This window comes from Cheilinus undulatus, linkage group 18 (genome assembly GCF_018320785.1).
Source record: "Cheilinus undulatus linkage group 18, ASM1832078v1, whole genome shotgun sequence".
Lineage (NCBI taxonomy): Eukaryota > Metazoa > Chordata > Actinopteri > Labriformes > Labridae > Cheilinus > Cheilinus undulatus.
This window is the reverse complement of record NC_054882.1, coordinates 13,333,673-13,359,254: the sequence shown is the minus strand read 5'-3', so window position 1 is coordinate 13,359,254 and position 25,582 is coordinate 13,333,673. Positions and strand designations below refer to the sequence as shown.

At 40.3% G+C, this 25,582-nt stretch overlaps 4 protein-coding genes across 4 annotated transcripts in view; 2 read left to right on the top strand and 2 right to left on the bottom strand.

Annotated features, from left to right (window-relative positions):
• The window catches only part of fancm (FA complementation group M), a 70,293-nt gene extending 68,013 nt beyond the window's left edge, over positions 1–2,280 (bottom strand). The window contains exons 1-3 of the mRNA XM_041812534.1: positions 1,575–2,280; positions 1,317–1,489; positions 2–79 (exon numbers count right to left, since the gene is read on the bottom strand). Coding sequence (XP_041668468.1) covers positions 2–79; positions 1,317–1,489; positions 1,575–2,241 — 918 coding nt within the window. The 5' untranslated portion in view covers positions 2,242–2,280. The remainder of the gene's footprint in view (position 1; positions 80–1,316; positions 1,490–1,574) is intronic.
• A 276-nt stretch (positions 2,281–2,556) lies between these two features.
• Positions 2,557–10,018, top strand: iqcc (IQ motif containing C). The gene is made up of 5 exons (XM_041813208.1): positions 2,557–2,630; positions 5,181–5,327; positions 5,408–5,756; positions 5,945–6,066; positions 9,863–10,018. The coding sequence occupies exons 1-5, from the start codon at positions 2,589–2,591 to the stop codon at positions 9,896–9,898; spliced, it is 696 nt and encodes a 231-aa protein (XP_041669142.1). The 5' UTR covers positions 2,557–2,588; the 3' UTR covers positions 9,899–10,018.
• A 712-nt stretch (positions 10,019–10,730) lies between these two features.
• On the top strand, positions 10,731–20,363 carry dcdc2b (doublecortin domain containing 2B). Its single transcript, XM_041813377.1, has 15 exons — positions 10,731–10,768; positions 10,868–11,168; positions 11,268–11,319; positions 14,091–14,161; positions 15,921–16,052; positions 16,137–16,271; positions 16,454–16,493; positions 17,733–17,798; positions 17,978–18,149; positions 18,261–18,370; positions 18,488–18,553; positions 19,310–19,381; positions 19,507–19,584; positions 19,690–19,767; positions 19,873–20,363. The coding sequence occupies exons 2-15, from the start codon at positions 10,885–10,887 to the stop codon at positions 19,882–19,884; spliced, it is 1,368 nt and encodes a 455-aa protein (XP_041669311.1). The 5' UTR covers positions 10,731–10,768; positions 10,868–10,884; the 3' UTR covers positions 19,885–20,363.
• Positions 20,364–21,228: 865 nt separating this feature from the next.
• tmem234 (transmembrane protein 234) lies at positions 21,229–25,475 on the bottom strand. Its single transcript, XM_041811981.1, has 5 exons — positions 25,407–25,475; positions 24,895–25,046; positions 24,740–24,806; positions 23,040–23,132; positions 21,229–22,741 (listed from the first exon to the last, which is right to left on the bottom strand). The coding sequence occupies exons 1-5, from the start codon at positions 25,417–25,419 to the stop codon at positions 22,638–22,640; spliced, it is 429 nt and encodes a 142-aa protein (XP_041667915.1). The 5' UTR covers positions 25,420–25,475; the 3' UTR covers positions 21,229–22,637.
• Between the last annotated feature and the right edge of the window lie 107 nt (positions 25,476–25,582).

Below are 25,582 nucleotides of genomic sequence, written 5' to 3'. Positions count from 1 at the left end.
CCTTTGTATCTCCCCCTGGTGTTGCACTGAGAGCCAAAATGCGAAACTGAAGAGTTTGGTTGACCAGCTGTTTGATGACCTAAGGGAGAACAGAAGGTAAAGGACACTGTCAGCACTCTAGACACAACTTTATCTGTATTGACAATGCAAAATCTGCTAGAAGGAAAAAGTGAATTGCTTCAATGAAATCGCAAATAATTCACTGAGATGTAAATACACGTATTTTCTTAATAAATTCAGTACTTACACATGTATAAATCAATCACAACATTTAACAATAGTCAAAAAGTAGAGATGTACTGATAGTAAAAATGGGGCCAATGCCACCGATTAAAATAATTTAGCCGACAACAGATAAATATTTTTCTATTACGTTTTTTGGTGCAACATTATTTTATGTTTGACCATATAAATAGATCAGGGTTTGTCCTGCACAGATGCATCGGTTTAACATTAGTATTGGCCGATACTGGCCCTTCTGACAAAAATGGCCATCAGCAAATAATGTGGGCATGAACTGATGTCAGCACCAGCGTTTATCTGTTGTGTCATATCAGTGTAATGCTGGCATTTAGCACACCTCACGGCAACTTCAGAGACAAACTCTGATGTGTTTTATGGTCAAACTGGGAGAAATGATGGCACTGTTGGAGTCTAACATGAAAGGAAGTAATGAAAGAAACATTAGCATCAGTACTGACCATCAACTAAATTGTTACTTAAAACACTGGTATTGGCATTTACCCTAACAGTTCTTAAAATAACCAAAGCCCTGTTATGTGTTCAGTAAAATGGTTTTTCTATGGGTTCATATTTGAAAATGTACATTCTCATTCACATCTAAGTAACTCTAATCTATTGCATGTAAATAATCAGAATTGGCAGGTTAAAATAAAACCTTAAAGGTGCAGTGTGTAAAATTGGGACTATCAACATCTAACAGTCAATTCTGGAGTGTGATGCTCATTTCTCTGGTGATAACTGTGGGAACCAGTGAAGTTTAAAAATCAATACATGCTTAACTGTTATTTGGTTCCTTCTATGGTGCCATAGAAACAGGCAAAATGCAAAAATCCAAGATGGCAGCGTCCTAGGAGGGGACCCTCCCTATGTATGAATAAAAGGCTTATTCTGAGTTAATTTAAAACATAAATTAAAATTTTTTTTTATCAGATGTCAACACTAATTTAGATCAATCTACTTATAAATGTTATGTTTCATTTTAACCAAGCTTGTTTTGCAAAATGCTACTAGGCTAAATATTACACACTGCACCTTTAATTACATCTAAGAGTGGTATATGACTGTTTGTGTACCTGACAATAGGCATGGTTTCCCAGTGCCTTGTGGGCTTCATCAATCACCACACACTTGATCTGCTGAGCCGGGCATGTCTCTCTGGATAAATCGTTCACCATGACCTGAGGGGTGAGGAAGAAGACGCGCTTGGTCCTCCACACCTCCTGCCTATGCTTTGCTGCTGTGCTACCTGTGTAAAAGAAGATGAACTGTTGTTAAAAGAGAAAATCATAAGGAAAGAGATGAAGTATTTGTATCATGAATGTTGTTGTTACCTGTCAGCTCAGCCATATGTGCCTGGGGGATCCCCATCACTTTATAGCAGGCCTCGATCTGCTGTGCCACCAGAGGTTTTGTGGGAGCCATGAATACAATCTTCCCTGTGGGATACCAGCGGTAGAAGTTGTACATAACCACAGAGGCTATGAAGGTCTTTCCCAGACCAGTGGGGAGACACACCAGTGAATTCTGAAAGAGGGCAACCTCTGAGATCTTCAGCTGGTACTCCCTGATGGGATAGTTAGTGGGGTAGATCCACACTTTAGCTGAGGAGCTGTCAAAGCCGGGAAAGTCAGGATACGTCCTAACATCTGAAGGCACAGGAGTGAGAGAAGTGTTCTCTGTCTCTGTATGGCTGTCATGTTTATCAAGCTCCAGACTCTTTTCAGCTTCATAAACAGCGACCAACATCAAATCATCATCGTCTTCATCTTCAAACGCAGGTCTAGGGTCCTCTGATGTGGACTCTTGGCCTATTTGGGGCCATAGAGGATTTCTAGTAGGATTTGTTGGTGCTACCTGTGAGCTGTTACTTGGGGCTGTCTTGCGCCGTCCAGCGGCTTTCTTTCCATCCTTCTTCGGTTGAACAGCGGTGTTTTGTGGAGCCGGTGCTCCCCAAGTCTGGAACAAAGTCCTCTGGTTTGAACCAGAACTCATTTTCATCCGTTGTGGTGAAAAACTTTGTGAAAAAGTGCCATGTGTCCAGCAGCAACACTACAAACTGAATACCGGCATACTAACAAAAGGTCACTTCCGGCTGGGGTTGCCAAAATACAACACTAAATCAAAAAACAGCCGGGTTACTTCAGTGTTGTGTAGGTTTTTAAATGCAACTCTGATTGTAAAATATTCTATATTTTTCACTAACAGATATATAAAGATATTGGAGCTAAATGTGTTAACTTACGGTTTGAAATTCTCCAAGGAGGCTTTTATTTTCCAGTTCAACCCGGAACAACATCAAAAGTTTGAGTTCATCTCCCGCTCTTTGCTGTCATGTAACCATAGCAATGGAGAGAAGCCAGTGGGAGAGGAAACTCACCTGTTTTCAGGTAATTAAATGATGTCGTTCATAATTTTAAGTGGTAATTTACCGTATTGTTTCCTTTTATTTGCATTAATTTCACGTAAATTGTGGAGTCGCTTAGTTAAAGTTAGCATGTTTGCTAACTCTGGAGGACAGCTGTCAAGCAGTCCGGCTAATATTTGTTAGCATGGACTGATACTATGGGGTTCCGAAGGAGCCAAAATTCATTCTGTTCTACGTCTGTTCTTCTTTCAGCGGTGTCTGTTCAACTATTATTGATAAAAACTGACCTATTATTAGTTGCGTTTGCTCGCCTGACAACACATTTGTCGTTATCTTCCCTTAGCCTTTCTTCTGTTTAGACTTGGGTATCAAATCGACTTTAGTAGCTTTAGTGTGTCCGCAGGGTCTAATAAAGTATTAAAAATTGATAAGTAAATTAAGCGAAAATTAAGGCTTTTATGAAATAATGACGTTCAGGATGCAAGACTATGAGGTCTTAAATTCGCAGCAACAACCGTCATACAGAGCAAAATAAATTACTTTAACAGTGCAGTTCGAAAACACCTCCCTATATTTTACATAAGCTTAATAGGCTGGTATGCTGAGGGAATCCACAGCCCATTCAGACCCATGGAAATAAATGCTCAAGATTAGTAAAACTCAGCTTAGCTATAATGTGCTGTAGCTTATCAGCTGCAGCACTAAGGTGATCATTGACACATCAGTGCTTGAACATCCTAATTAAAGATTGTTATAGATATCATGTAATGGGCATTTTCCAAGTTCCCAAGTCCTGAAAAAGGACATATAAGACAAAAATAAGGGTAAAGACTAGTTCGCTAGCGTGCTTGGCAACATTAAGGCTAGAACCTTTGAAGTCAGAGAGATAAAATAGCATCAGCTATTACAGTAGATGTAAGTTTGGGTACTTGTTTTCATATCTCTCTTGATTGCTTTACATTGAATTACCTGTTTTTTTTAATATGCACATATTCTCGTGTCTGTGCCTCATGGTTATTCCCTGTTATAAATGGGCAGAACATACAGTATGCACATTGACCTCACTTCCATGTGTTCAGTGTGACCGCAGGTCTTGCCTCAAGCAAGCCTTTCAGACTCCTTTCCATGAATCAAGGACTTGAAAAATGAGTATTTGGGGTCCATGTCTTATTCTACCAAATTGTAGTTGTGTTAGGTCCCTGTACGACACAGTTTCGCCAAATTTGTGCAGAAATGGCTGTCTAATCCATATCCGTCAAGCAAAGTAAACAGGGTGCTCTGTTTGCTCGGTTTGCACCTCCAGCAAATGACCCACTCTAAATACCTGTATTTGTGTCTGAAAGACTTGGGAAGGAAAGCTCCTCATTCTCTTAAAGTTTTGTCATTTCTTGTAATGATGACCACAGGCGGCTGAAAGGCACCAAATAACAGGGTTGCTTAACAGCTGAACCGAGCTTCTGTGATTACCGTGGTGTGAAAAGTATTTTCCATCTTACTGATTTTTTTTGCATACTTGTCGCACTTAAATGTTACAGGTCATCAAGCTAATTGAGTATTAGACAAATATAACTGGATGATTTCATTTATCAAGGGAAAAAGCCATCCAAACCTACCTGGCCCTATATGGAAAAAGTCATTGCCCCCCTAAACCTAATAACTGGTTGTTCCACCCTTGGCAGCAACAACTGCAAGCATCTTTGATAACTGTCAATGAGTCTTTGTAAGCTGGTATGATGTTGTTTTGATGTGGTGTTAGTTTTACTCCAGATGAAACAGGCGCACACCTTCCAAAAAGCTCAACTTTTGTCTCATCAATCCACAGAATATTTTCCCAGAAGTCTTGGGAATCATCAGGATGTTTTTAATCAAATGTGAGTTGAGCCTTTGTGTTCTTTTTGGTCAGCAGTGGTTTTGGCCTTGGAACTCCCCCATGATGCCATTTTTGCCCAGTCTCTTTCTTATTGTTGAACCATAAACACTGACCTTAACTGAGTCAAGTGAGGCCTGCAGGTCTTTAGATGTTATTCTGGGTTCTTTTTGGACCTCCTGGATGAGTCGCCCATGTGCTTCCACTCCTCGGAAGGTTTTCCACTGTTTCAAGTTTTCTCCGTTTGTGGATAATGGCTCTCTCCGTGGTTGGCTGGAGTCCTAAAGCCTGCAAAACGTCTTTGTAACCCTTTCCAGACTGATAGATGTAGATGACTTTGTTTCTAATCTTTTCTTGAATTTCTTTAAATGCCGCCATGATGTGTTGCTTTTTGAGATCTTTTAACCTACTTCCCTTTGTCAGACGGGTTCTATTTAAGGGATTTCTGGATTCAACAGGTCTGGCAGTAATCAGGCCTGGTTGTGGATAGTGAAACTGAACTCAGGTTACTTTAAATAGCTTTTTTCCTTAATAAATGAAATTAGTATTTTAACACAGCATTTTATGTTCACTCAGGTTATCTTTGTCTATCATTAAAATTTGTTTGATGATCTGAAACATTTAAGTGTGACAAGTATAAGAAAGCAGGAAGGGGGCAATGATTTTCTTACAGCACTGTTTAGTTTCGATATACTTCATTTTCAGGCTCGGGCACGTGGTTACTTGGTGAGATGTGAAGTCCATCGTGCACGAGAAGACTTTGAAGACATAGTGAAAGACATTGATGGAGGTTTGACCCATTTAGAGTGGAGGGAGACTCTTGTTATCCCCACTCCCCACTTCACAGACACTGTAAGTAACCGCAGCTGTTGTGAGAGTTTGGTCTCATCTACACCTGGGTGCTTTTTCATGTATTTCCTCTCACTCAACAGGACGAGTCATTTCTTCAGGTTTGCAAGGCTGCGAGCAGACCATCAAATCCAGGACTAAATATCAGCACCAGTCCACTGAGACTTTCATCATCATCACCCCTGTCAAAGGAGAGACACCAGCATGTCCTGCTGGAGAAGATAGAAGCTGAGAGAGATGGATCACAAACCAAAGAACAGGAATCTCTCACTAATGACTGTTTTCTCAGCTGCAGTGTCAGAGAAGACCGGGTGGGACAGAGGCAGACCACAGAGAGGGATAGAGATGGAGAAGAGATGAAGAGCACAAGCAACTCAACTACAGTCTGGAGCAGTTTGGAGCTGGATGAGAACGGTAGCGAATCTAAGAAAGGTGAGGACTGTACACATATGGTTAGTATGCCTTTTGATTGATTGATTAGTAGCGGCATAAAAATTGGAGATACTGTATTGCATAAAATGTAATGTGATGATTTCAGGTAATAATTTATTTAATTTAACCAAATTGTCTCTTGAAGTGGTTACCCTTGAGTCATTTTGAGTGTCTTAAATCTCCTTCAGGTACCCAGCGGTACTGTTCTGTACAGGATGTGCCCTGTACCCCAGAGGCCCTGCGTCTCCATAGGAACACCCTGACCATGGAGCTGCTGTGGCTCCAACAGGCCATTGGCAGCAGGAAAAAGGTGAGACTGAGGAAGGGAGAGATGTAGTGTTTCCCCTGCATTTATTCAGCAGTGGCAGTCTCCTACTGAATCCTTGAATTTATTCAGCTACCTTAGAAATAAGTCAGTACAATCAGTCCTAGTAGCACTGAAGAATCTACATTGTAAATACCTGTACTGAATTAGTAATCACAGCATATGTGCAGCATCTGTAGCATCTTGTCGAGTGCAATCAATAAGTCAGTGATTCAGCCTGTTTTTCCTTAAGTCTGACATGTGTTCTGACTGAGTGCATAAATCTGTGCTGTTGTTTCCTGTAATGTTCGCCTGTCTGCACACTTTACACTCAGGCTGTGTACCAACTAAAACCCTGAGTTTATTTTTAACAAAATGAATGTCCTCATGAATCCTGCTTCACTGCTTCCAAGAAGTACCCTGCGGCTCCAGAGGGTGTAAAGGTGCCAACCAGTAGAATAATGTGCAGAGAAAAGAGCCGATGTAAACCTTAAATGAACCCAGAAATATGCCATCATGCACATAAATACTTGGCAGTATAAAAAAACATATGTTTGAAATTAAACACTCATAAATTTACTGTGCATCAGATCCAGAGTTTCTCTGGGAGTTAGATCACACAGTCATTTATTTAAAGATATGAGACGGCAGAAAACAAACTAAAATAGTTGTTTTACTGCTTGTGTTTATTGTCTGCAGTAATGGTCACTGAAGAACAGCCATAGCTAAGAGGGTTCAGATTATGATTTTGTGTTTCTGCCTGACGCATGTTAAATGAGTGGTCATTTTTTTGTGTCCTGTATTTTTTCAGAGAGCAGCTGTTTGTTTGTTTATGTTATATTGTGTGTTGGACACAAGGAAGTATGGCCAGTGCTCATTCTAGTGCTAAAAGATGTGGATGCTGCTGGTGCATAACAAGCCCCCTGGTTAACATTTTCTAAACAAATGTCTCACCCTGCTGTCTTCAAAAGTCAAGAAAGCGCTGTGAATCTTATCGTACAAGATGTAAAAATAAACAGATCAAATAATCTCCCGAGGCTGGACACTGGTTCACTTCTTACCACGATAAATCACCATGGCAACTTATGCTGAACGGCTAACCTGCTCCGGAGCAGGTTATTTTCTAGATATGAGATCAGTGAGTATAAAAGCAGCGCCTCCTGACCGATCAGTTCTCTTGAAAAATGGCCTGCCCATTCTTAGAGGATCCTGTAGATGTTGGTGCATGGGGGAAAAAAGAAGAGAGCTTAGGAGAGAAAAAATATTGAGGGATAGATGCAATCCTTTCAATTTACCCGATGACATCCTATTTCCTGAGAAGGAGGCCCTCCCCCTGTTTTCTTTAAATTGCATTTTTTCCATGGGCTGCAAACAATATCAAATAAATTTCGGTGATTTCATCCATACAACAGAGACAGTGTGGAGAAATAAAGCCTTATTACTCACCACTTTGAAGCGTGTTTTTATATTTGATCTTCACTTGTTCCCAAGTCCTTTTTGCTCCACTAGGGTTGCATCTGAAATAAAGGGGAGATAATGATTGTCACACATGGCATAACTGCAGAAACATGGATTAATGGAACACACAGCTACTCGTGCCATCACGGTGAGGAATTAATATTACAACACAAAATTGGCCAAAGAAGCTCTGCCCCAAACATCTGTGCCGTAATAAAGTGAAACAGAGTGCTGTCAGTTTATATTGTCCGGTGAATTAATATTGTATGATTTGACGAATTTACGCATTAACAGAGTCTGCAATTTTCTGCCAGCATTCCTTCCTGGCTTTTGCTGCTGGGACAGTGTTGCTTCTGACCTGGCCTGAAGAAGCAGCAAGAAAGTAGCAAAAAATGGGTGAGAAGTGACAAAAAATGAGTTACACGTAGCAAAAAATGGTCCAAAAGTGGCAAAAAAAGGAATGAAAAGTGACTTAAATGGGCAAAAAGCAGTCAAGAGTGGCAAAAATGGGCAAAAAATAGGAAATAAGTGGTATTTTACGTCAAAAGGTATCTTAAAAGGGTGAAAAGTGGTGAAAAAATGGTGAAAAAGGGCAAAAATGAGATAAAAGTGACAAACATTTGAAAAAAGTGGCAAAAAAGGAGGAAAAAAGTGGTATTTAATGGCAAAAGGGAGCTTAAATAGATGAAAAGTGTCAACAATGGTTAAAAAGGGGAAAAAAAGTTTCCCTTTTTAGGGTTTTCTGGATGATTGCTTTACATTCCTCATATTTTTTTAAGAATGGTTGTCTGTTCTTTCATTGAGAAATACGCTGCTCTGCGGGGTTTTTCCATGTTTGCGATTGGTCAGACATTGCAAACACCACCCCTTTTATGTGAGCACGCACTAATCCAGATTGGAAAACCCTGGGTGCAGTTACCGTGTTGACAACCAGCTTCGTCAGCCAGCTGATCTGGATTGCGAATGTCTTGATAAATCAATCCAGCAAGCTGAGAGATACCCGGGGCGTGTTAATCCAACTTCGTCGTACAGGCCTCGGATCTGAAACCTACCTAGCAACAGCAGCTGCAGATATTAAAGAAATAGTTATTACTGTTGCTGATTGTCTTGTTTGCTTTAGAAGATAAAAAGACAAATTAGTATTCATTTCAGACTGTGCCTTAAACAACAACAAAAGCTCTTCACAGGAGCTTCAAGTGTACAGCTTTCCTTCATTCATTCATTCATTAATCCCACTAACCAGGAATGCATCACCATGCCACCTCCTGAAGTTGAGCCATTCAGTCATGCTACGTCAGTGTTGAAAATTTGCTGTAACATAAAACAGCTTATATTTCTTTTGAAACTGTGATGACATATTGTACTTTTAACATTAGGTAGATCTACTTTTGTGGTCACCACCCTATTAATGTCACAGGTTTTTATGTTCATTACCACAAAAATAAAGTTACAATGGCTGTGCCTCTGAGAAGTTATTGGTGCAGTCATTTATTTATGCCATTTTGTGGCTTTTTTATTATTTTGACTCTTAACACTAACAACATAAAGTTTGGATGATATTTTCCAGTAGAATTGTGAAGTTTTAATATCAGAACCTGTAATTGGGAATTATAAGCTCGGTAGACTTTTTGCTTTTTCAGGCTGCTGGTGACAAATAATCACCCATTGAAATCCATTAAAACCACAATTTTTGATCCTTCAACCATCACAGTTAAAAAAACACAGATATATTATGACATTAGGCTTTCATTCTGAAGTCATTCCTCTAGATTAGCATTTGTTCCTGTTTGCCACCAAAAATCAGCCATTTTTCATATTTGGCATGAGGGGAAGATGCATTATTTTTTTATTCCCTAGTTTGTATAATAACAATTTATTAAAATCCTAGAATTTATATTAAAATGCATAAAAATAAAAGTTGTTCATTGTTAACATATTTATGGCTGTGAAAAAATGTTTACATTACAAACACCAGGGTTTTTGCACTTAAACTGGCATTTAAATGGTCAAACTCCCAAAAAAGAATCTATATTTTATATTTATGTTCATGTATGGTCTTGATTTAAAAAATCAATGCAAAAAAGGAAGAAAATAATGATGTGTATTATGTTTTATTATTATTTATATATGGTGTCTATTTTTGGCCACTTACTTGCCTAAGTGTCATTATATTATAGGCTTAAATTAAATGCATAAAAATCAAAGTTGTTGCTCATCATTTCTATATTCAAGGCTGTTAAGTCTTCTACAAGAAAATCCAGTTTGCATGTAGTATATGGAAAAATGTTTGAGATGGTAGAAAAGTAAAAATGAGGTTTTCTGCGTGTTTTTCTTCTCTCTGCAGTACTTGTCACTGAAGAACAGGCTGAGCATGTCGTGACGGCAGAAGTAATCTGAACTGAAGGCCTGAGCTCGCTCCAGTGTCATCTGTCTGTCTATGCTATTGTTTTCTATTTGGTAAACTAATTCCTATCACGTGTATTTGTCATGTTTTTGATAATACCTTTACACTGTGTATAAAATTAACAAATAAATTATATTTTTCTAGAAGTCTTCTCCCCTCTTTTTCTCACTGCTGTTGTTCCTCTGGTCTTTATGGCATAAATGTGAGAGGTTGTATTGTGTCTGTTCTGTAGAAAGAAAACTCATTCAGTGGCTTTAAATTAGTTTGTGTTGTTCCTCTCAGAAGCTCAAATTTCCCCTCTGGATCATTGTGTATGAGTTCTCATTTATCACATGAGACAGTCAACCTACAAATGTTCACACGACTCTCTAAACTGCTGTTGTCTCTATTAAGAGCATCTAACAGCTAAAATATAGAGTTAAATATGTTTTATTTCCTGCTCTTAAAAGTCTTTGTTTCAAATGCCAGTAATAAGATGTTTTTAGTGATGGCATTTACTGTTTTTGCTTTGAAACACCTTTTTTTCCAATAAAGACAATTGTAGTTATCTTATTGATTCAGCTGACAACAGAACGACCCACCCATTCTCTGCTGCTCTGTCCGTCTCTTTTGTTGTGGTTGCTGCTGATGGTTTGGCCCACAAAGCCAGTCATTGCTGTCATGCTGCCATAGCAACCAGGGAATACTCGCCGCCGTCAGTGGAGTGGAGTGTCAGTGTGTGAGAGTGTGTGTTTGAGGGGGGATAGAGAGAGCAGAACGTGGAGAGTGGGAGTCCAGACGGACCACAACAACAGAAGGGACAGATTTTCACCTACGATCATTCTCACCTTGGCTTCCAGCAGGCTTGTGAGTGTTGGAGATTGACTGGTCTATGTAAAATAGTGTTTTCTGTGGCCTTGGGAACAGTTCACAGCCCCTTTAGATATCTGTGTTTATCTCTGACAGTGACATCTGCTTCAGAGATGGCTGCTGGTACAGCGGCTACAACCGTCCTTCCTCCTGTGAAGAGTGTGGTGGTCTACAGGAATGGAGACCCCTTCTACACCGGACGCAGGTTTGTGGTGAACCAGCGACAGGTGGTGACTATGGAGGCCTTTCTGAATGAGGTGACCCAGAGCATCGGTGCTCCGCTTGCCATCAGGACCCTGTACACCCCCAGACAGGGCCACAGAGTCACAGACCTGCAGGACCTGCAGACTGGAGCCCAGTATGTCGCTGCTGGCTTTGAGAGGTTCAAGAAATTGGAGTGAGTAAAAACCTGTTTTACAGACCTGATACTGAAGAGTGGAAAGTTCATTTAAATGTAAAGGATGTTCTTCTCATTAAGTATTTTTTTCTTGTTTAGTTACCTCAACACAGGGGCGAGAAAGCCACCAGTGCCACGTGAAGACATCCAGGTAGGTTTTCATTTAAATCACCTGTTGCTTACTTTTCTATGTTGATATTGGCGCCCCCTGCAGGAAAAGCTTTGCCCCATTTCATTTACTCATCTCTTCTTGAATATGTAAAAAGCATTGTGTTCACTATGCGCTATCCCTGTCACTCGTCTTTTAAAAATAAACCCACTAGATGTCCCTGCCTTACAAGGACCTTCAAAACCTCTTTCCTGCTGCTTCATCCGTACTCCTGGTGGTCGCTGATTAAGTCAACCCAGACATCCCTCTCCCCAGCAACACTTTCAACTCCCTCTGGGGGATGCCAAGCCGTTCCCACACCAGACAGGATGCTTAATCCCTCCACCGTATTCTGGGTCTTCCACAAGGTTTCCACCCAGCTGGATGTGCTCAGGAGGCATCCTGATCAGATGTCTGAACCACTTTAAGTGCCTCCTTTCCATGTAAAGGAGCAGCCCCCCCCCCCCCCCCATGTCTGAACACCCCACCCTCCAGAGAAAACTCTTTTGGCCATTTGTCTCCACGATCTCATTCTTTCAGTCATTGCCCAGAGTTCACAAGCATAGGGGAGAGTTGGGAGGTAGATCAACCAGTAAATCAAAATCTTTGCTGTCTGGCTCACAGCTAACAAGACCCCAAGATACCTGAAGTCCTTCACCTGAGGCAGACTTACTCACTGTTTTCTGGCAGAAAACCATGGCCTCGGACTGACCCTTATCGCAACTCAGCTTCAAACCGCCCCAGTGCATGCTGGACATCCCCAGCTGAGGAAGCCAACAGAACCACATCATCTGAAAAAAGCAGAGATGTAATTCTGAGGTCCCTGAAACTGAAACCTTCATCCCCCAAACTGCATTTCAAGATCCTGTCCATTAAAAACGCAAACTAGGTCAGAAATAAGGAGCAGCTCTTGTGCAAGAATTGCTACTTTATTGTGGTGGAGGTGTTTGTGAGCCTGAGTTGTGTTGTCGAGGGCATTGGCTCCTTGTAGGGTCTCCAAAGGGAAACTAGTCCCGGGATAGGGCCGAGACAAAGAGCGGTTCAAAGCACCCACCATGTACCAGCAAATTGGGAGATCAGATACCTTGCACAGACCTGGCATACCGGAGCACCCCTCAGGAGCCAGACCTGTGGGGAAGAGCTCACAGGAGAGCGTCTGATATGATCCAGCTTGGATCAACCTAAAAGAGGGACATGGAGCCGCCTCAATTTGGACTTACCACCTGCAGGGATGGGCATGGTGGAGGGGGGCAATGTAAACTGGGTCGGCAGCTTTTGTGTACCAACCCCCAGTGGTGCAGACAGACGGTGGAGACGTGGAATGTCTCGCTCACTAACCAATCGACATCAAGAAAGGACAGGACTTATAACATCAACTTCTCAACAACAACAACAGTAGAGGAAAAACAATCTGGCTCATCTTTCTGAGGATACAATTTCCTGCTCTAAAGCTGCTGCTGATGCCAGGATAGGATTCCTTTACACCCTTATCTTTATTTATTTATTTATTTTTGATATTTCCTTTAATTAGAGTCAGTACCATCAACTCCTAACAGGAGCTTTAAGTGTACAGCTGTGTCTTTTGGGCCTGCAGTTCTCTCGTTCTCTCCATCATTCATTAATCCCACTCTAACCAGGAGGAATGCACCACCATGCCAGCTGCACTCATACTAAGTTGATCCATTCAATGTCATTCTTCCTCAATTTTGAAAATTTTTCATAACACCAAACAGCTCATATCTGTGTAGAAACAATGATGATATATTGTAATGTTAGCAGCTGTAGTTCGATTAAAAGCACTGCACAGGTGTACCATTCTAGTAACTTCCCCATTAATGTCAGGGGTTTTATGTTAATTACCAGAAATAATGGGATAATGGCTGTGCTGTCTATCCAGCAGTCACTTAGGCTGTGCTTGGTGCCATTTTAGGGATTTTATGACAACAAATTCAGTTAGATTTAGTGAGAAGTTCCCTCAGTATATCAGAGTTTCTGATCATTAATTGAACAAACACCTTTCTTTTGTTGTTTGTATTTAATCTTTGCCATAAAGGAAGGAAGGGTGCAGGGACTGACCAACTGGCAGGAAGGACCACTGGTTCTTTCAGATGTAGAGTTCAGTGTCACTTCTCTAAAAAACATAAAACAGGAGTGGGCAGTGATTGTATGTGCCTTGGGTGTCTGCCATTTGGAAAGTGTAGTCTTTGGTTTTTAATTCTTACATGCCTGTGTTGTGGTTGCTGTGGGGCAACGCAGGAAGTGTGCCCATGTGTGAGTGAGTCTGATCCCTCTGCTGAAACAAAAGCCTCTGCTTCCACGCTGTGTCATCAGGGCTCTGTGCATGCCTGGACAGGCCTAATACCCATATTGAACTCTAACTCCTGCTGTAAATGCATTCAGTGTCTGAAACTTTAAAGTAAAACAATAAACAGTGATTTTCAATGTCCGTGTCTGCCTGAGAGTTTCTTGATCTCCTGATCTTTTTAGAGGCAGGCACAAATAGTGGCTCCAGATTTCATTGATTGGGATGTCATGGCTTTGAGAGCAGCAGTCACATCAGGCGCAGTGCGTGTAAAATGTGCCATTGGAGAAGTCTTGGAGTGACGTCAGTTTCCATGGCTGTAGCTCTTGAGCTGGCATGAGCAGAATATTTAATCAGTCATTATTACGCATTTGAGATAACTGATTTTGCAGCGATGGATGTGCACTGGTTGGGTGTGTAGATACAGCAGCTGTCACTGTTAAGCAGATAAATTTTCTGAATGTTTCCACAGGCCAAAGTCACACAGAGGCCAAACGTCTCAGCCAAATGGAGGAAGTTTATACCTGTGCCTTGCATCTTACAGTAAGTTGGACTACTCTTTACAAATGCACACTCATTATAATCATTTAGAGAGAGCTATTAAGATTTTCTTTGAAGGAAAGATTCAAGATTGGCTCCATTACAACAAATATGTACTACTTTATAATCTCAAAAAAATCTGAGTTTGGTTTATGTGCATGTATTATTTTTAAAGATAAAAAAAGTTATTTTCTTGCAAATGAACAGCTTTTTAAACTCTAGAATTTCAAGTTTTCTTTTTAAAAATTAACATATCCTGCCCTAATACAGTCAGTAATGGATAGTTTATACATGGATCTTCTGTCAAGAAAAAGTGTCTGTAAGCCTGTTATGTCGGGATTTTGTCAACAAAACAAATAAAACTGGTGTTTAATTTGTCCAAGTGGGTCATGGGGGGGTTAGCTTTAGTTAAATATGAGTATGGGGAGCCATATGGAAAAATGGTTGGGGCCCACTGTCTAGGAAACCATCTGGATGGCTAGAAGGATCTCCATGAGCATCTGATTGTGCTGTGGATTTCTCAAGAGCCCAAAAACTGCTGCGATGCCGTTGAGCTAGACCTTGGCAGCCAAGCAGCACACGTGTGGGCATGTGTTGAGCTTGACTCTGTCCAACTCAACCCCTCCTCTCCCCACCTCCAGCCCTGGATTTTGGCACATCAGGCCCTGGGATGAATCCTTAGTGCCCTACATGCCTAAAACGTATGCACAGGACTGTATACAGTCCCCTCCAAAAGTATCAGTTAACTGAGGCCAGTGAGGCCTGCAGTTCTTTGGATATCGCTCTGGGCTCTTTTGTGACCTCCTGGATGAGTCGTTGTTGGGCTCTTGGAGTCATTTTGGTTGGCCAACCACTCCTGGGAAGGTTCACCACTGTTCCTAGTTTTCTCCATTTGTGTATAATGGCTCTGACCACTGTTTGCTGGAGTCCCAAAGCCTTGAAAATGGCTCTGTAACCTTTTCCAGACTGATAGATTTCAATCACTTTGTTTCTCATTTGTGCTCGAATTTCTTTGGATCGTGGCATGATGAGTTTCTTTCTGAGATCTTGTAGCCTACTTCACTTTGCCTGACAGCTTCTGTTTAAGTGATTTCTTGATTCAACAAATCTGGCGGTAATCAAGCCTGGGTGTGGACAGTGAAAATGAACTCAGCTTTCCAAGAACTGTGGTTAATCACAGTTAACTCATGATTTAACAAGGAGGCAATTACTTTTTCACATAGGGCCAGATAGGTTTGGATTTTTTCCATCCCTTAAAAAATGAAATAATTATTCAGACACTGCATTTTGTATTTACTTGGGTTGTTTTTGCGAAATATAAAAATTGGTTTGATGATCCGAAACATTTAAGTGTGAAAAATATGCAAAAAACTCTAAGGAAACTCCTAAGGAAAGGTGCCTAAAAGTAGGATAGGGATTTGGTATTTAAAACCCTTTCCAACTTTTAATGATGGAAATGCAAATAAACCAAACGGAACCATATATGTGCCCAGCAGTGGAATTCTAAATTGAAGTCTGACAGCTGTAGCTAAACTTTAAAGATGGCAGCTTTTGCTTCATGTCTCTTGTGTCTGATCCACTTTAACCCTTTACCTACTGAGGCTAAAAATGGCGATTTGAACATATTTTGTGATTGTGGTTAACCAGAGGACCTATTTCACAGACTAATGGATGTTAATGAATGTTAATGAGTGTAAGAAATATATGAGATAAATCTAAAAATCTAGGTATTTAAAATGTGAACCTCTTTTTTTCTGATAAGCGTCTTTCGTAACGGAGATCTCCTATGTCCACCTTTCCGATTCATCATTCCTCGGAGCATGCGGCAGGACCTGGACCAGATCCTGAGTCTGGTCACAGAGAAGGTCAGCTTACGTACCGGAGCTGTTCGCAGGTCAGTGACTGTCACAAACAATGTGTGGAATACAAACAAAGAGAGACAGATCAGTAAATACCCCCCCAACCCCTGTGCCATCAGGTTGTGCACTCTGGAGGGAGTGACGGTGGCCTCAGCTGCAGAGCTGGAGACTGGCCACTGCTATGTTGCCGTGGGAACTGAGAGGTTCAAGAAACTTCCATATGTGGAGCTGTTGGCTTCAAAAGCTGCAGAGAGGTATTGTTGAGCAAGGTCCTCCTTTGTTAGTGTGAGAAGAGTGTTTTTGTGTTTCTGTGGTGTCTGCACAGCTCTTTGAACAAAAAAGCTTGACTAATAAAGAAGTGAATTTCAGGAAAGAACAGAATCTTATAGTTTTCTCTCACTTTCTTCATGTAACAGTGTTTTCTTTTATTTTGTAGATATTACCCAGGAAAGAGAAGAATGCTCAGGAGAAATGAGGTACTCATGTACTAACCTAAGGTTTTTACATCAGCATTTTGAGGCCCATACTCCATTTGCAAGATGTGATCAGTTGTGTAGTCCTAACTTACACTATATAGAAAGCAACCTGACCATTACATCAACTATATAATGTATCAAAATGCATGGTATGGTATGTAAACCTAGCACAAAAAGTAAAGAAATTATTATTACGTAGATTAACTATTTGTTGTAACAATGCTTCTTGTAAATAAATCGTATACCATTGAAAACTTGTTTATTTCCCTTTTACTTGTTTATTTTCCCTTAGTCATGGCAGGAGCCTTGACAGCCCCATGACAGCAGAGAACCGTCGGCCATATTGCCCTGCAAACCTTGACTGTACACTGTAGAAGACAGTCTATGATTCCTAAGTGCTGACAGGGTGAGGGAACAGTCTACTTGGGGTGTCGTCCTCTTGGAACCCCCACTTTACTGACGGTCCCTTACACCCCGTTCTATGGAATTTGGCTTACAGTTTAGAGATGGTACTAGGGCTCGCGCCAAATGATGCCACAGCTTGGTTTTGTGGAGCACCAGCTTGAAGTTGCCCTATCACACAAGCCCTATCCAGATCAGTCAAATGTAGCGTGCCAGTTCTTGGAGCAGACACCTACTGACCATTGTAGCAGGGCGCATGCTCACAGATTTTCAGCAACAGCAAAATAAGCTGTTTGTCATTGGCAGAGAGGGTTTTGCAATGGATGCAACCCGCATACTTGGCTCTGCTGCTCATCCCACTAAAGCATGTTCTTTGCAAATGTGGCTCCTATTAAAAGGGAAATAAACAGGCTTTATAACAGGATAAGATTTATTGACAAGAAGCATTGTTACAACAAAGACAAACTCTACCAAAAACAAATTTACTTACTTTTGTTCTAAGTTCACATCTTATTGTACCACATTGCATGATAAAACGTATGAGAGCCCATGATATCATAATGTGTCTAAATGTATTACATTGTGTCATCTTTTTTCTTATATTATCTTATCGTGCATCATAATGTAGGTGTAGTATGTTTTGGTATTGTAATGCATGACATTGTATTGTTGCTGCAGATTCAGTGTGCATGCATTGATATTATACAGCATCTGAAGAGGGCGTGATGCTAGGTCTTTCAGGGGTCCAGCTGTTTCTGTGTGCAGGCCTGACTGTATGGGATCATATGTTTATTGTACCATCACAGTATCATGACTGTATGTGTTTGTGTTTCTTAGAACAGGAAAGCAGGAAGCGGTCCAGACGACCAGTACAGTGACTCAGCTCTACTCGACTCCCCAGAGGTAAACAACACAATCTTATCTTCACACTAAAAGAGCTATATATGGACTGTTAATTTGACAGTGTATATTCTCTAACACATTCAATACAGGGATGAGAAATAATTCTGCAGATGGGACTCCTTTACCAGCATGCCACAAAACATACGTGACATCCTTTTTATTTATCAAATGTATTTCAGTCAGATGGTCGGAGGGTGAGGTCGACAGGAGATGAAGCAGCAGCTCCAGCAGGAACGCAGCAGCAGAGAAACAGGAGAGACGCAGCAGATGAGACTTCTATGTTCTTCGCCAGGCCGGTGAAGATCCGCCATAACCGGGGAGCGCCAAGACCACCACTCAGCAATGGATCTGGTTAGGATCCAACATTTAACATGTCAACTTGTTTTAAATCTACACATTCACTTTCAGTATTATTAATAACTGGTATAGAATAAGCAGATTTTTCATTCTTTGTTATTACAGTCCTGCCAAGCCTGTTTAAAAGAGCAGCAAGGAAGAAAAGAGAGGAGGTACGGGGAGCCGAGGAGGTGCAAGAGGACGAAAACACAGCAACAGAGCTACCTGTTGACCAGGTTGGACCTACAGTTCCTTTTATAGTAAACGGCATACTACAATGCTGTTATAGAAACACTGAAAGAGGTTATGCAATTGCTTAAAAATAGCAGAGATAAAACTGTCTTCTTTTTCAGAGAGTTGCAGAAACAGTAGAGGATGAAGAGCTTAACAACAGAGTTGATCTGCAAAACACAGAGGAGGTAGGCAATTATTTTTCTCTGTCACAGATGAATCCATCAATATCCAAGAAAAGGATGTCTATTATTTTCGTGGTACAGTTTTCATCTTTGGTTCATAAAAGTGTAGATTCTATATTTATTTATGCATTAATGTACCTTTTACTGGGCTGTAGCCTGCACAATTGAGTTATAAATATTTGACAATTCCTGGCATTTTCCCCAATAATACAGTGCCTATAAAAAGTCTTCAACCCCCTGTGTGTTTTCCCTTTTTATTGATTTTATAAATCAATCATAATCAATATGAGTTGGCTTTTTTGGCAAAAGCTGCTCAAGCTCTGTCAGGTTGCACAGGGATCAGGCAAGAACAGCCCTTTTCAAGCCCAGCCACAGATTCTGTATTGGATTGAAGTCTGGGCTCTGACTCGGCCACTCCAGAACATTCCCCTTGTTGTCTTTAAACCATTTCTGTGTAGCTTTCTCTGTATGCTTTGGCTCATTGTCTTACTGGAAAATAAATTTCACCCCAAGCCGTAGATCTCTGTCAGACTGAATAAGATTGTCCTCCAGGGTTTTTCTATATTTGGCTGCATTTATTTTAGCCTCTCTGTTTTCACTTTTACATTAGAGTTTATTGTCAAAAAAGCCAAATTATATTGACCATGACTGATATATACAATCAGTAAAGGAGTAAAACATCCACTTGTTATAGGCCCTGTATCTACCCCTATTCTGCATTTTGAAAATCTTACATAAATCTTGTCTGTTTTTTGGAAGAGACATGCACAAATCTCTGAGAGCGAGCAGCACAATGAGGAGGAACACCCACACAGTAACAATGGAGAGCAGGTAGAGTATACAGGAGTGGGTGGATTCACTGACATAATCACAATATACTTGTTCTCTATTAGAGGCTTCTTGTTTCTTTGTCTGTATAAATGTACTCACAGTGTGATATTTTTGTCCTGCAAAAGGCCCCGTCATCAGAGCAACACGGTGCAAAACAAACCGAAAATCCAAGCAGGACTGAGGAGTCTGCTGCAGAAATACTGGTACAGTACACCTACACGCTGTAGCCTGCCAACTGCTTCTAAATAACCTGAAACAAAACATTCAGCACAACTGAAAAGAAAAATCAATGTGTTTTTATCTGAAAGGAGCCAGGGCTGAAACAGTTGTCCTCAAACTCGAGACCTTCTTCGGCTACCTCTCAGGGAAAAAACAGGAATGAGAAGGTAGGTTTATGCACATCCGATCCTAAAAAAACACACGTTATTGCTGCTTTCACCATAATGCAAAATCTGTCATTTAATGCTCTTTTTAAAAATGTTCTCCAACAGGAGGATTCTTAATACACCCGGTCAAATACAGTGGAGCAGAACCATCATCAGGAGGACTCGCAGAGATAACTGCTGACCCCTTAGACAACAACATGAATGTTGGTTGTACTTTATGAACCAAGCGCAGAAAAGGAGTGGCTCAGTCCCATTGCTAATAGAGATACCAGTGTTCACCTGTTGGGTCCAACCAGTTTTATGCTAGCATCTGCTATGTGTAGCTGCTGAATCACATAAGAGATTTTTACAGGACAGGAAAAGGGAACTCTGTTCTGATTTTATGGTGAAATGTGAGAGAATGTTGGCATGAATAAACATCAGTGTCAGCATCGACTACATACGGTATCTGCCCTAATTTTCACAATCAGTGCATCTATAATTCTGGCCTTCACTCCTACCCCTTGTTTGCAAAATGCAGAGTTACTATACTGTAGGTAGTAGTGAAATCTCCCCCTCACAAAACAGGATGATCCTTCAAGCCCCTGAGACCTCATCAGCAGTCTTTGATGACATTTCTATAAAGATGCATTACATAGACATCAATTGACATTTTGTCAACAAGGAATTTGTAAGTCAAAAATGTTCAAAATAAAAGGAGGATAATGCATTGAAACAAGATTAAATTGAGGTATATGATGGTTGGCATATCTGTAATTTCATTAGGGTGACTGTAGCTCAGTGGGTAGTCAGGGGTTCGATCCAGAGCTCCTGCAGCACCATGTTAATGGGTCCTTAGGAAAGACACTTAACCCCCGTCTGCTCCCACTGCTGCATTTGAATGTGTATGAATGGAATTACTTGATACCAATAAAGTGATTCTACTATACATTGCAGCTTTTGCATTAGTGTGAATGGGGAGTGAATGGTTAAGTTTGGCCTGTGGTGTAAAAGTGTTTTGGGTAGTCAGATGACTAGAAAAGCACTACACAAATAAACTATTGTACACTTCCTCTGATGGTTGAGCAACCATGCTGCTGATTTTCCACACCATCAGTTTTCCTCTGGAAAATCTCTGATTGAAGGGCCGTGTACCCTTCATCCTACTCTTCTATTACAACAACACCTGGGACCCCCTAATCATACATGCTCAAAATGTAGTGGCTGGCTTATAGGTAGAGGTAAGGGGCATACTGGGACTGAGCCACACCTGTCTGTTTTGGACGAAGCAAACTATTAACAGCAGGAAATTAACTCATGTTATATGAAGTCATCTGGTTTAATAGGGATAATGTGAAGTTACTGTTCAGATGTGCAATGAAGAAATGCATTCCATCTATGTATAAAGGCATGATATTTTAAGATGTTTGGTCCCTGGATGTATTTTGATTTGCAAAGAGATCAGAACAGGAGGCATTTTCTTTGCCAACAGTTTATTAAAAAAACAGCCATCGCAAGCTGCACATGTACAAGAATAAGATGTCTGTACAGTGGTTTATGAGGTAATGAAAATAAATACATTACTTTATACATTATGTGGTATTTCTAAAGTCTATACAATCTGTTGAGACATATTTACAAAGTACACAAGGTTACAATAAAAAATAGCTCTGACTTTATATAAAAACTTCCAAAATTAACAGGTATTTCTCAGTTTTTGGAAATTATTTTTAGTTATCTACATCATTTGGCTCATCTCAATTACAACAGCCAAATTTTTCTTTCATGTGGTAGCATTCTGGCTTCATTATATTAGCTAAATTTAGTAATGCTTTGATCTATGATTGCCACGTGTGCATTTTTTTTACTGAAGTCCTTATAATTTAACAAAACCATATAATTCTCAGAGTAACACTGTGGTGTTTGATATAAAACATCAATGTAATACCACTAGGTATTATAATAGGTAGGCAATTGGTGTATCTTCAGCTGAGTAGTGTTAAGTAAAGATCATGCCTTTGTCCTGGTCTGTATAAGACCACCAATCCATCTGACTTTTTAACTGTTACACTGATCTTATTTTCATTATTTTTACAGGTTGAAGCAACAACTCACAACCAAATCAATCTGTGTTAGCAGCTAGGTCTGCATCTTTGTCTCTGTGCATTAATAATAACATATTATAGAGATGTACAGGTAGTTAACACCAAGTATATCCCAGCCTTAAAGAGCAACAAAAAGAGGGAAAAAAGGAAAATGGCTCCCATGATTTGTAAAAAAAAAAAAAGAAACAAAAAGCTGGCTCATTTGTGACTATATGACCAGTATTTCTGCTTTAGTGATACTCATGTAAACAAGGCAGCTATAGGAGGAAAAAGGAACAGGATAAACAGCTTAATGCAAACTTAACAGCACCCCCCTCCTGTCTGGTTCTTTTCCAAACATAGAATGCATCCACAGTAAAATGTGCCGTTAAGTCAGGAGGTCACATCCAGTTGGTCTCTTTTCAGACCATTTGTATGAGGCCTCTATAGCGTTTATGCAGATTCCAGTCACACGGCAAGCCAACAGAGCTCTTAGAAGTAAAATTTAACAACCGGTGACTTCTGTGCGAGTACCATAAATCTGGTCTGGCTGTGAAGTGAACCCTGCATGAACCTCTTTCCCCTTCTTCACCGAAGAAGGGAAGTGATTCTGGACAAGTCTTTCAGAGCTCACACTGACTTCATTTAGGCACAATTCTCCCACCAGAACCAGAGCTCCAAGGAGCTGCTGTCTGAATCTAAATTACACTCTCTAGTCCGGTGCCAGCTCTGCTTTTGGCATTCATTCCTCTTCTACTTTGGAATCACTTAAAAGTTACTTGAGAATTTTGCTTCAGTCCCGATCTGTTAGCTCACATCCTGGGTCGTATTCTGCTTTATGGTGTCATCGATGGAGCTCATAACACACAGAGTGATGCCAGCCGTGGTGAGGAACATTCCTGCAACAGCTTCTGCAGAGAGTCAGATGGACGAGGGAGGACATGAGCATTTAAAAAAAGCACATCTTAAAAGACAACGCACAGCCGGTCCAGTGTTTTTAAAGCACAGGAGGAGATACAGTGCTGAGTAACATCCTGGCATGCCAGTTAAGTAATGTTTAAATGCGTCTTGCTTGTGATTGCTGATTCTCTTATTGTGTTCCAGTAAGTTTAGTGTTTGATCCTGAAGCTTGTACCATCTTAGCATCCTAAAACTCTTCTTGCTGTGCAACCGCTCTGCTGTAGACGTAAGAGTGAATGAGTCACTTACGTTTGCCTCCAAATTCTTCTCCCAGCAGTTTTCCAGTGAGCAGAGTGCAAAGGAAGGTGAGAGAGTTGGACACGGGAACGGCGAGAGATAACTCTGAAAAGAGTTGTGGAGACGCTGCATGTAAAATTCTGACTTAAACAGTTAAAGAAAACATCGGTACAGAATGCAGTTTAAACAGAAGTATACTGTCCTTTAAAGATGCTAAAAAAAAACAAAAAACATGACAGATGTTTAACATGCAGATGCTGCAAGATGCATGTTGATCTGACTTCATCCAACCACACTACTAGTCATAAAAACAGACTTCTTCTGTTTGTCTAATCCTAGAGATTTTCTGGTTTGGCAAAAATTACAAACAAAAAGCATGCAATATGATATTTGATATTCATATTTCTTTGCATTTCCACCAGAGCCAACAGTCCTGGGAAGATTATGCAAATCAGGCATCCTGACACAGCTAAGTTTAAGCAAAGACTCATCAACATGATTATAAGAGGTCTGATCACTTTCTCATATACATGTAGATGTCAAGGATATAATAATAAACTGTAATATATAGTTAGAATTTTATCAAATGGGGACGCAGGTGGCCTAGTGGTTTATGGCGCGCCCCATGTACGTGGACGACCCGGGTTCGAATCCGGCCTGAGGCCCTTCACCACATGTCTGTCCCCCGCTCTCGTCCCTGTTTCTGACTCTATCCACTGTCCTCCTCCATCAAAATAAATGCCCAAAAATAAAATCTTAAAAAAAAAAAAAAAAAAAGAATTTTATCAAATGACTGTGTAGGTGCCAAGTCATCTAGGTCATGGTTATTAAAAGCATGATTCAAACTTGGTTAAGTTTACCACTGGAAATTTAAATTTAAATTTTGATTAAGTCACATAGGGTGAAGGTGCAATATTCCTTTAACCTGAAATGTGTAAAAATACCAGTTCAATACACATTTTTGCTGCAGAGATGTTATTCTAATCTCTACACAATATTAAAACATTCAAGTGTCATTTTTTCCAAAATAGGTTGCAAAAACTCCTACTTTCCTTTTTTTTAAGTGTTTGTGTTATCTAAAATAAGAATGACAAAATGACCTTCCCTTCAATACAATTTACACTGCATATGTAATACGAATCAAAATAATCGCACTTTGACATTTTTTCAAAATAGCTCAACCCTAGTTTTCATGAAAAGGACTTAAAGCTGTAAGTTAAACAATTCAGTCCGTTTACTCCTGTGATTGAAGTAGATAAATAAAAATGTGTCATTCTTATTGATTTATATAGCATGTTTTATTACTTGCATTTGTTGAAAAATACATAAGATGGGGAACTTAAAAGTAATAGCTCATTAAATCAAAATTGCATAATGGGGGGGGGGGGGGGGTGCAGTTTAGTTACTTTCCAAATCGTTCAGCCCTAGAAGCCTTTGCTAAAGTTATTTTGTAATGATCAGCATATTGGATATCGGCCTATATATATATATATATATGTATTATGCATCCCTAACTGAAAGCATTAAATATGGCTGCACTGCATTCGGGTTTAGCAACAAAGACTATGCATGCTGGCACATTAAATTAATCCCCTAATGTTATCAGCCACACCTGTGCTCTTTTATGTGAGTGTGAGTTCATATATCAGCTCTGAGGAGGTCTACTGACTTCTGTTACACCCCATCCTCCCGTCCTTTGAAGTGTGTCTCACCTGTGGTTGAAAGTGTATAATAGTAGACCAAAGAGCCGCTCTGGTTCAGGAGAAAGGGCACCAGGTACTGCCAAACAACACAAGGAAGGAGGTGAAATTAAACCAGACATAAACAAAGAACTAACTTCAGGCTATCACAAACAAAGAGGACTCACCTTAAGGTTCAGGAAGAGAAACTTGACCTCGGCTAGAAGCTGTGAGACTCTGCTGGACTCTGTCACATGCTCGATCCCCTCTGTTCCTCTCTTCAGTAGGGGGTTAGTGCAGCCCCACAGCGCTGAGACCAGCACGAGACTCAACAGCTCACCTGTAACTCACCAACGTCACAGACAACATTTCTGTCATCTCATGGTACAATACAATGAGCTACAAATGTTGTTATAGGACTCTTCATAAAATAATTTATCAGCCACCATCATATAAACACTGCAAACAGTGGCTGTGAGGCACAATGAGCAGACGAGCATCAAACACCGGTTGTTCTATTATGCTAGCTTACTTCCTTAGCATTAGCACTACATCGTTTAACTGTGTTTGGGTTAGCTCTATGGAACAAAGGCTAAAGACATGGAGAAATATCAGAGTTTCTAACCTTAAAATAAAGGAATAGATAAATAAACGATGGAAATATTCTTTAAAAAGACATATAAGCTTGCTTGCCTCTCACCTACTGTCACCATTGCGGCATCAACAGTCAGTTTAAAGTCGCATTCAAGATCGTCGAACAGCTCTCTGCTTGTTTATGAACCGAATTAAAATAGGAAATATTAAACCATTTAGGAGATGTATAATCAAGTTAACCCAATATTTAAAGTGAATTGAAATACAATTCATGTTCCAGGT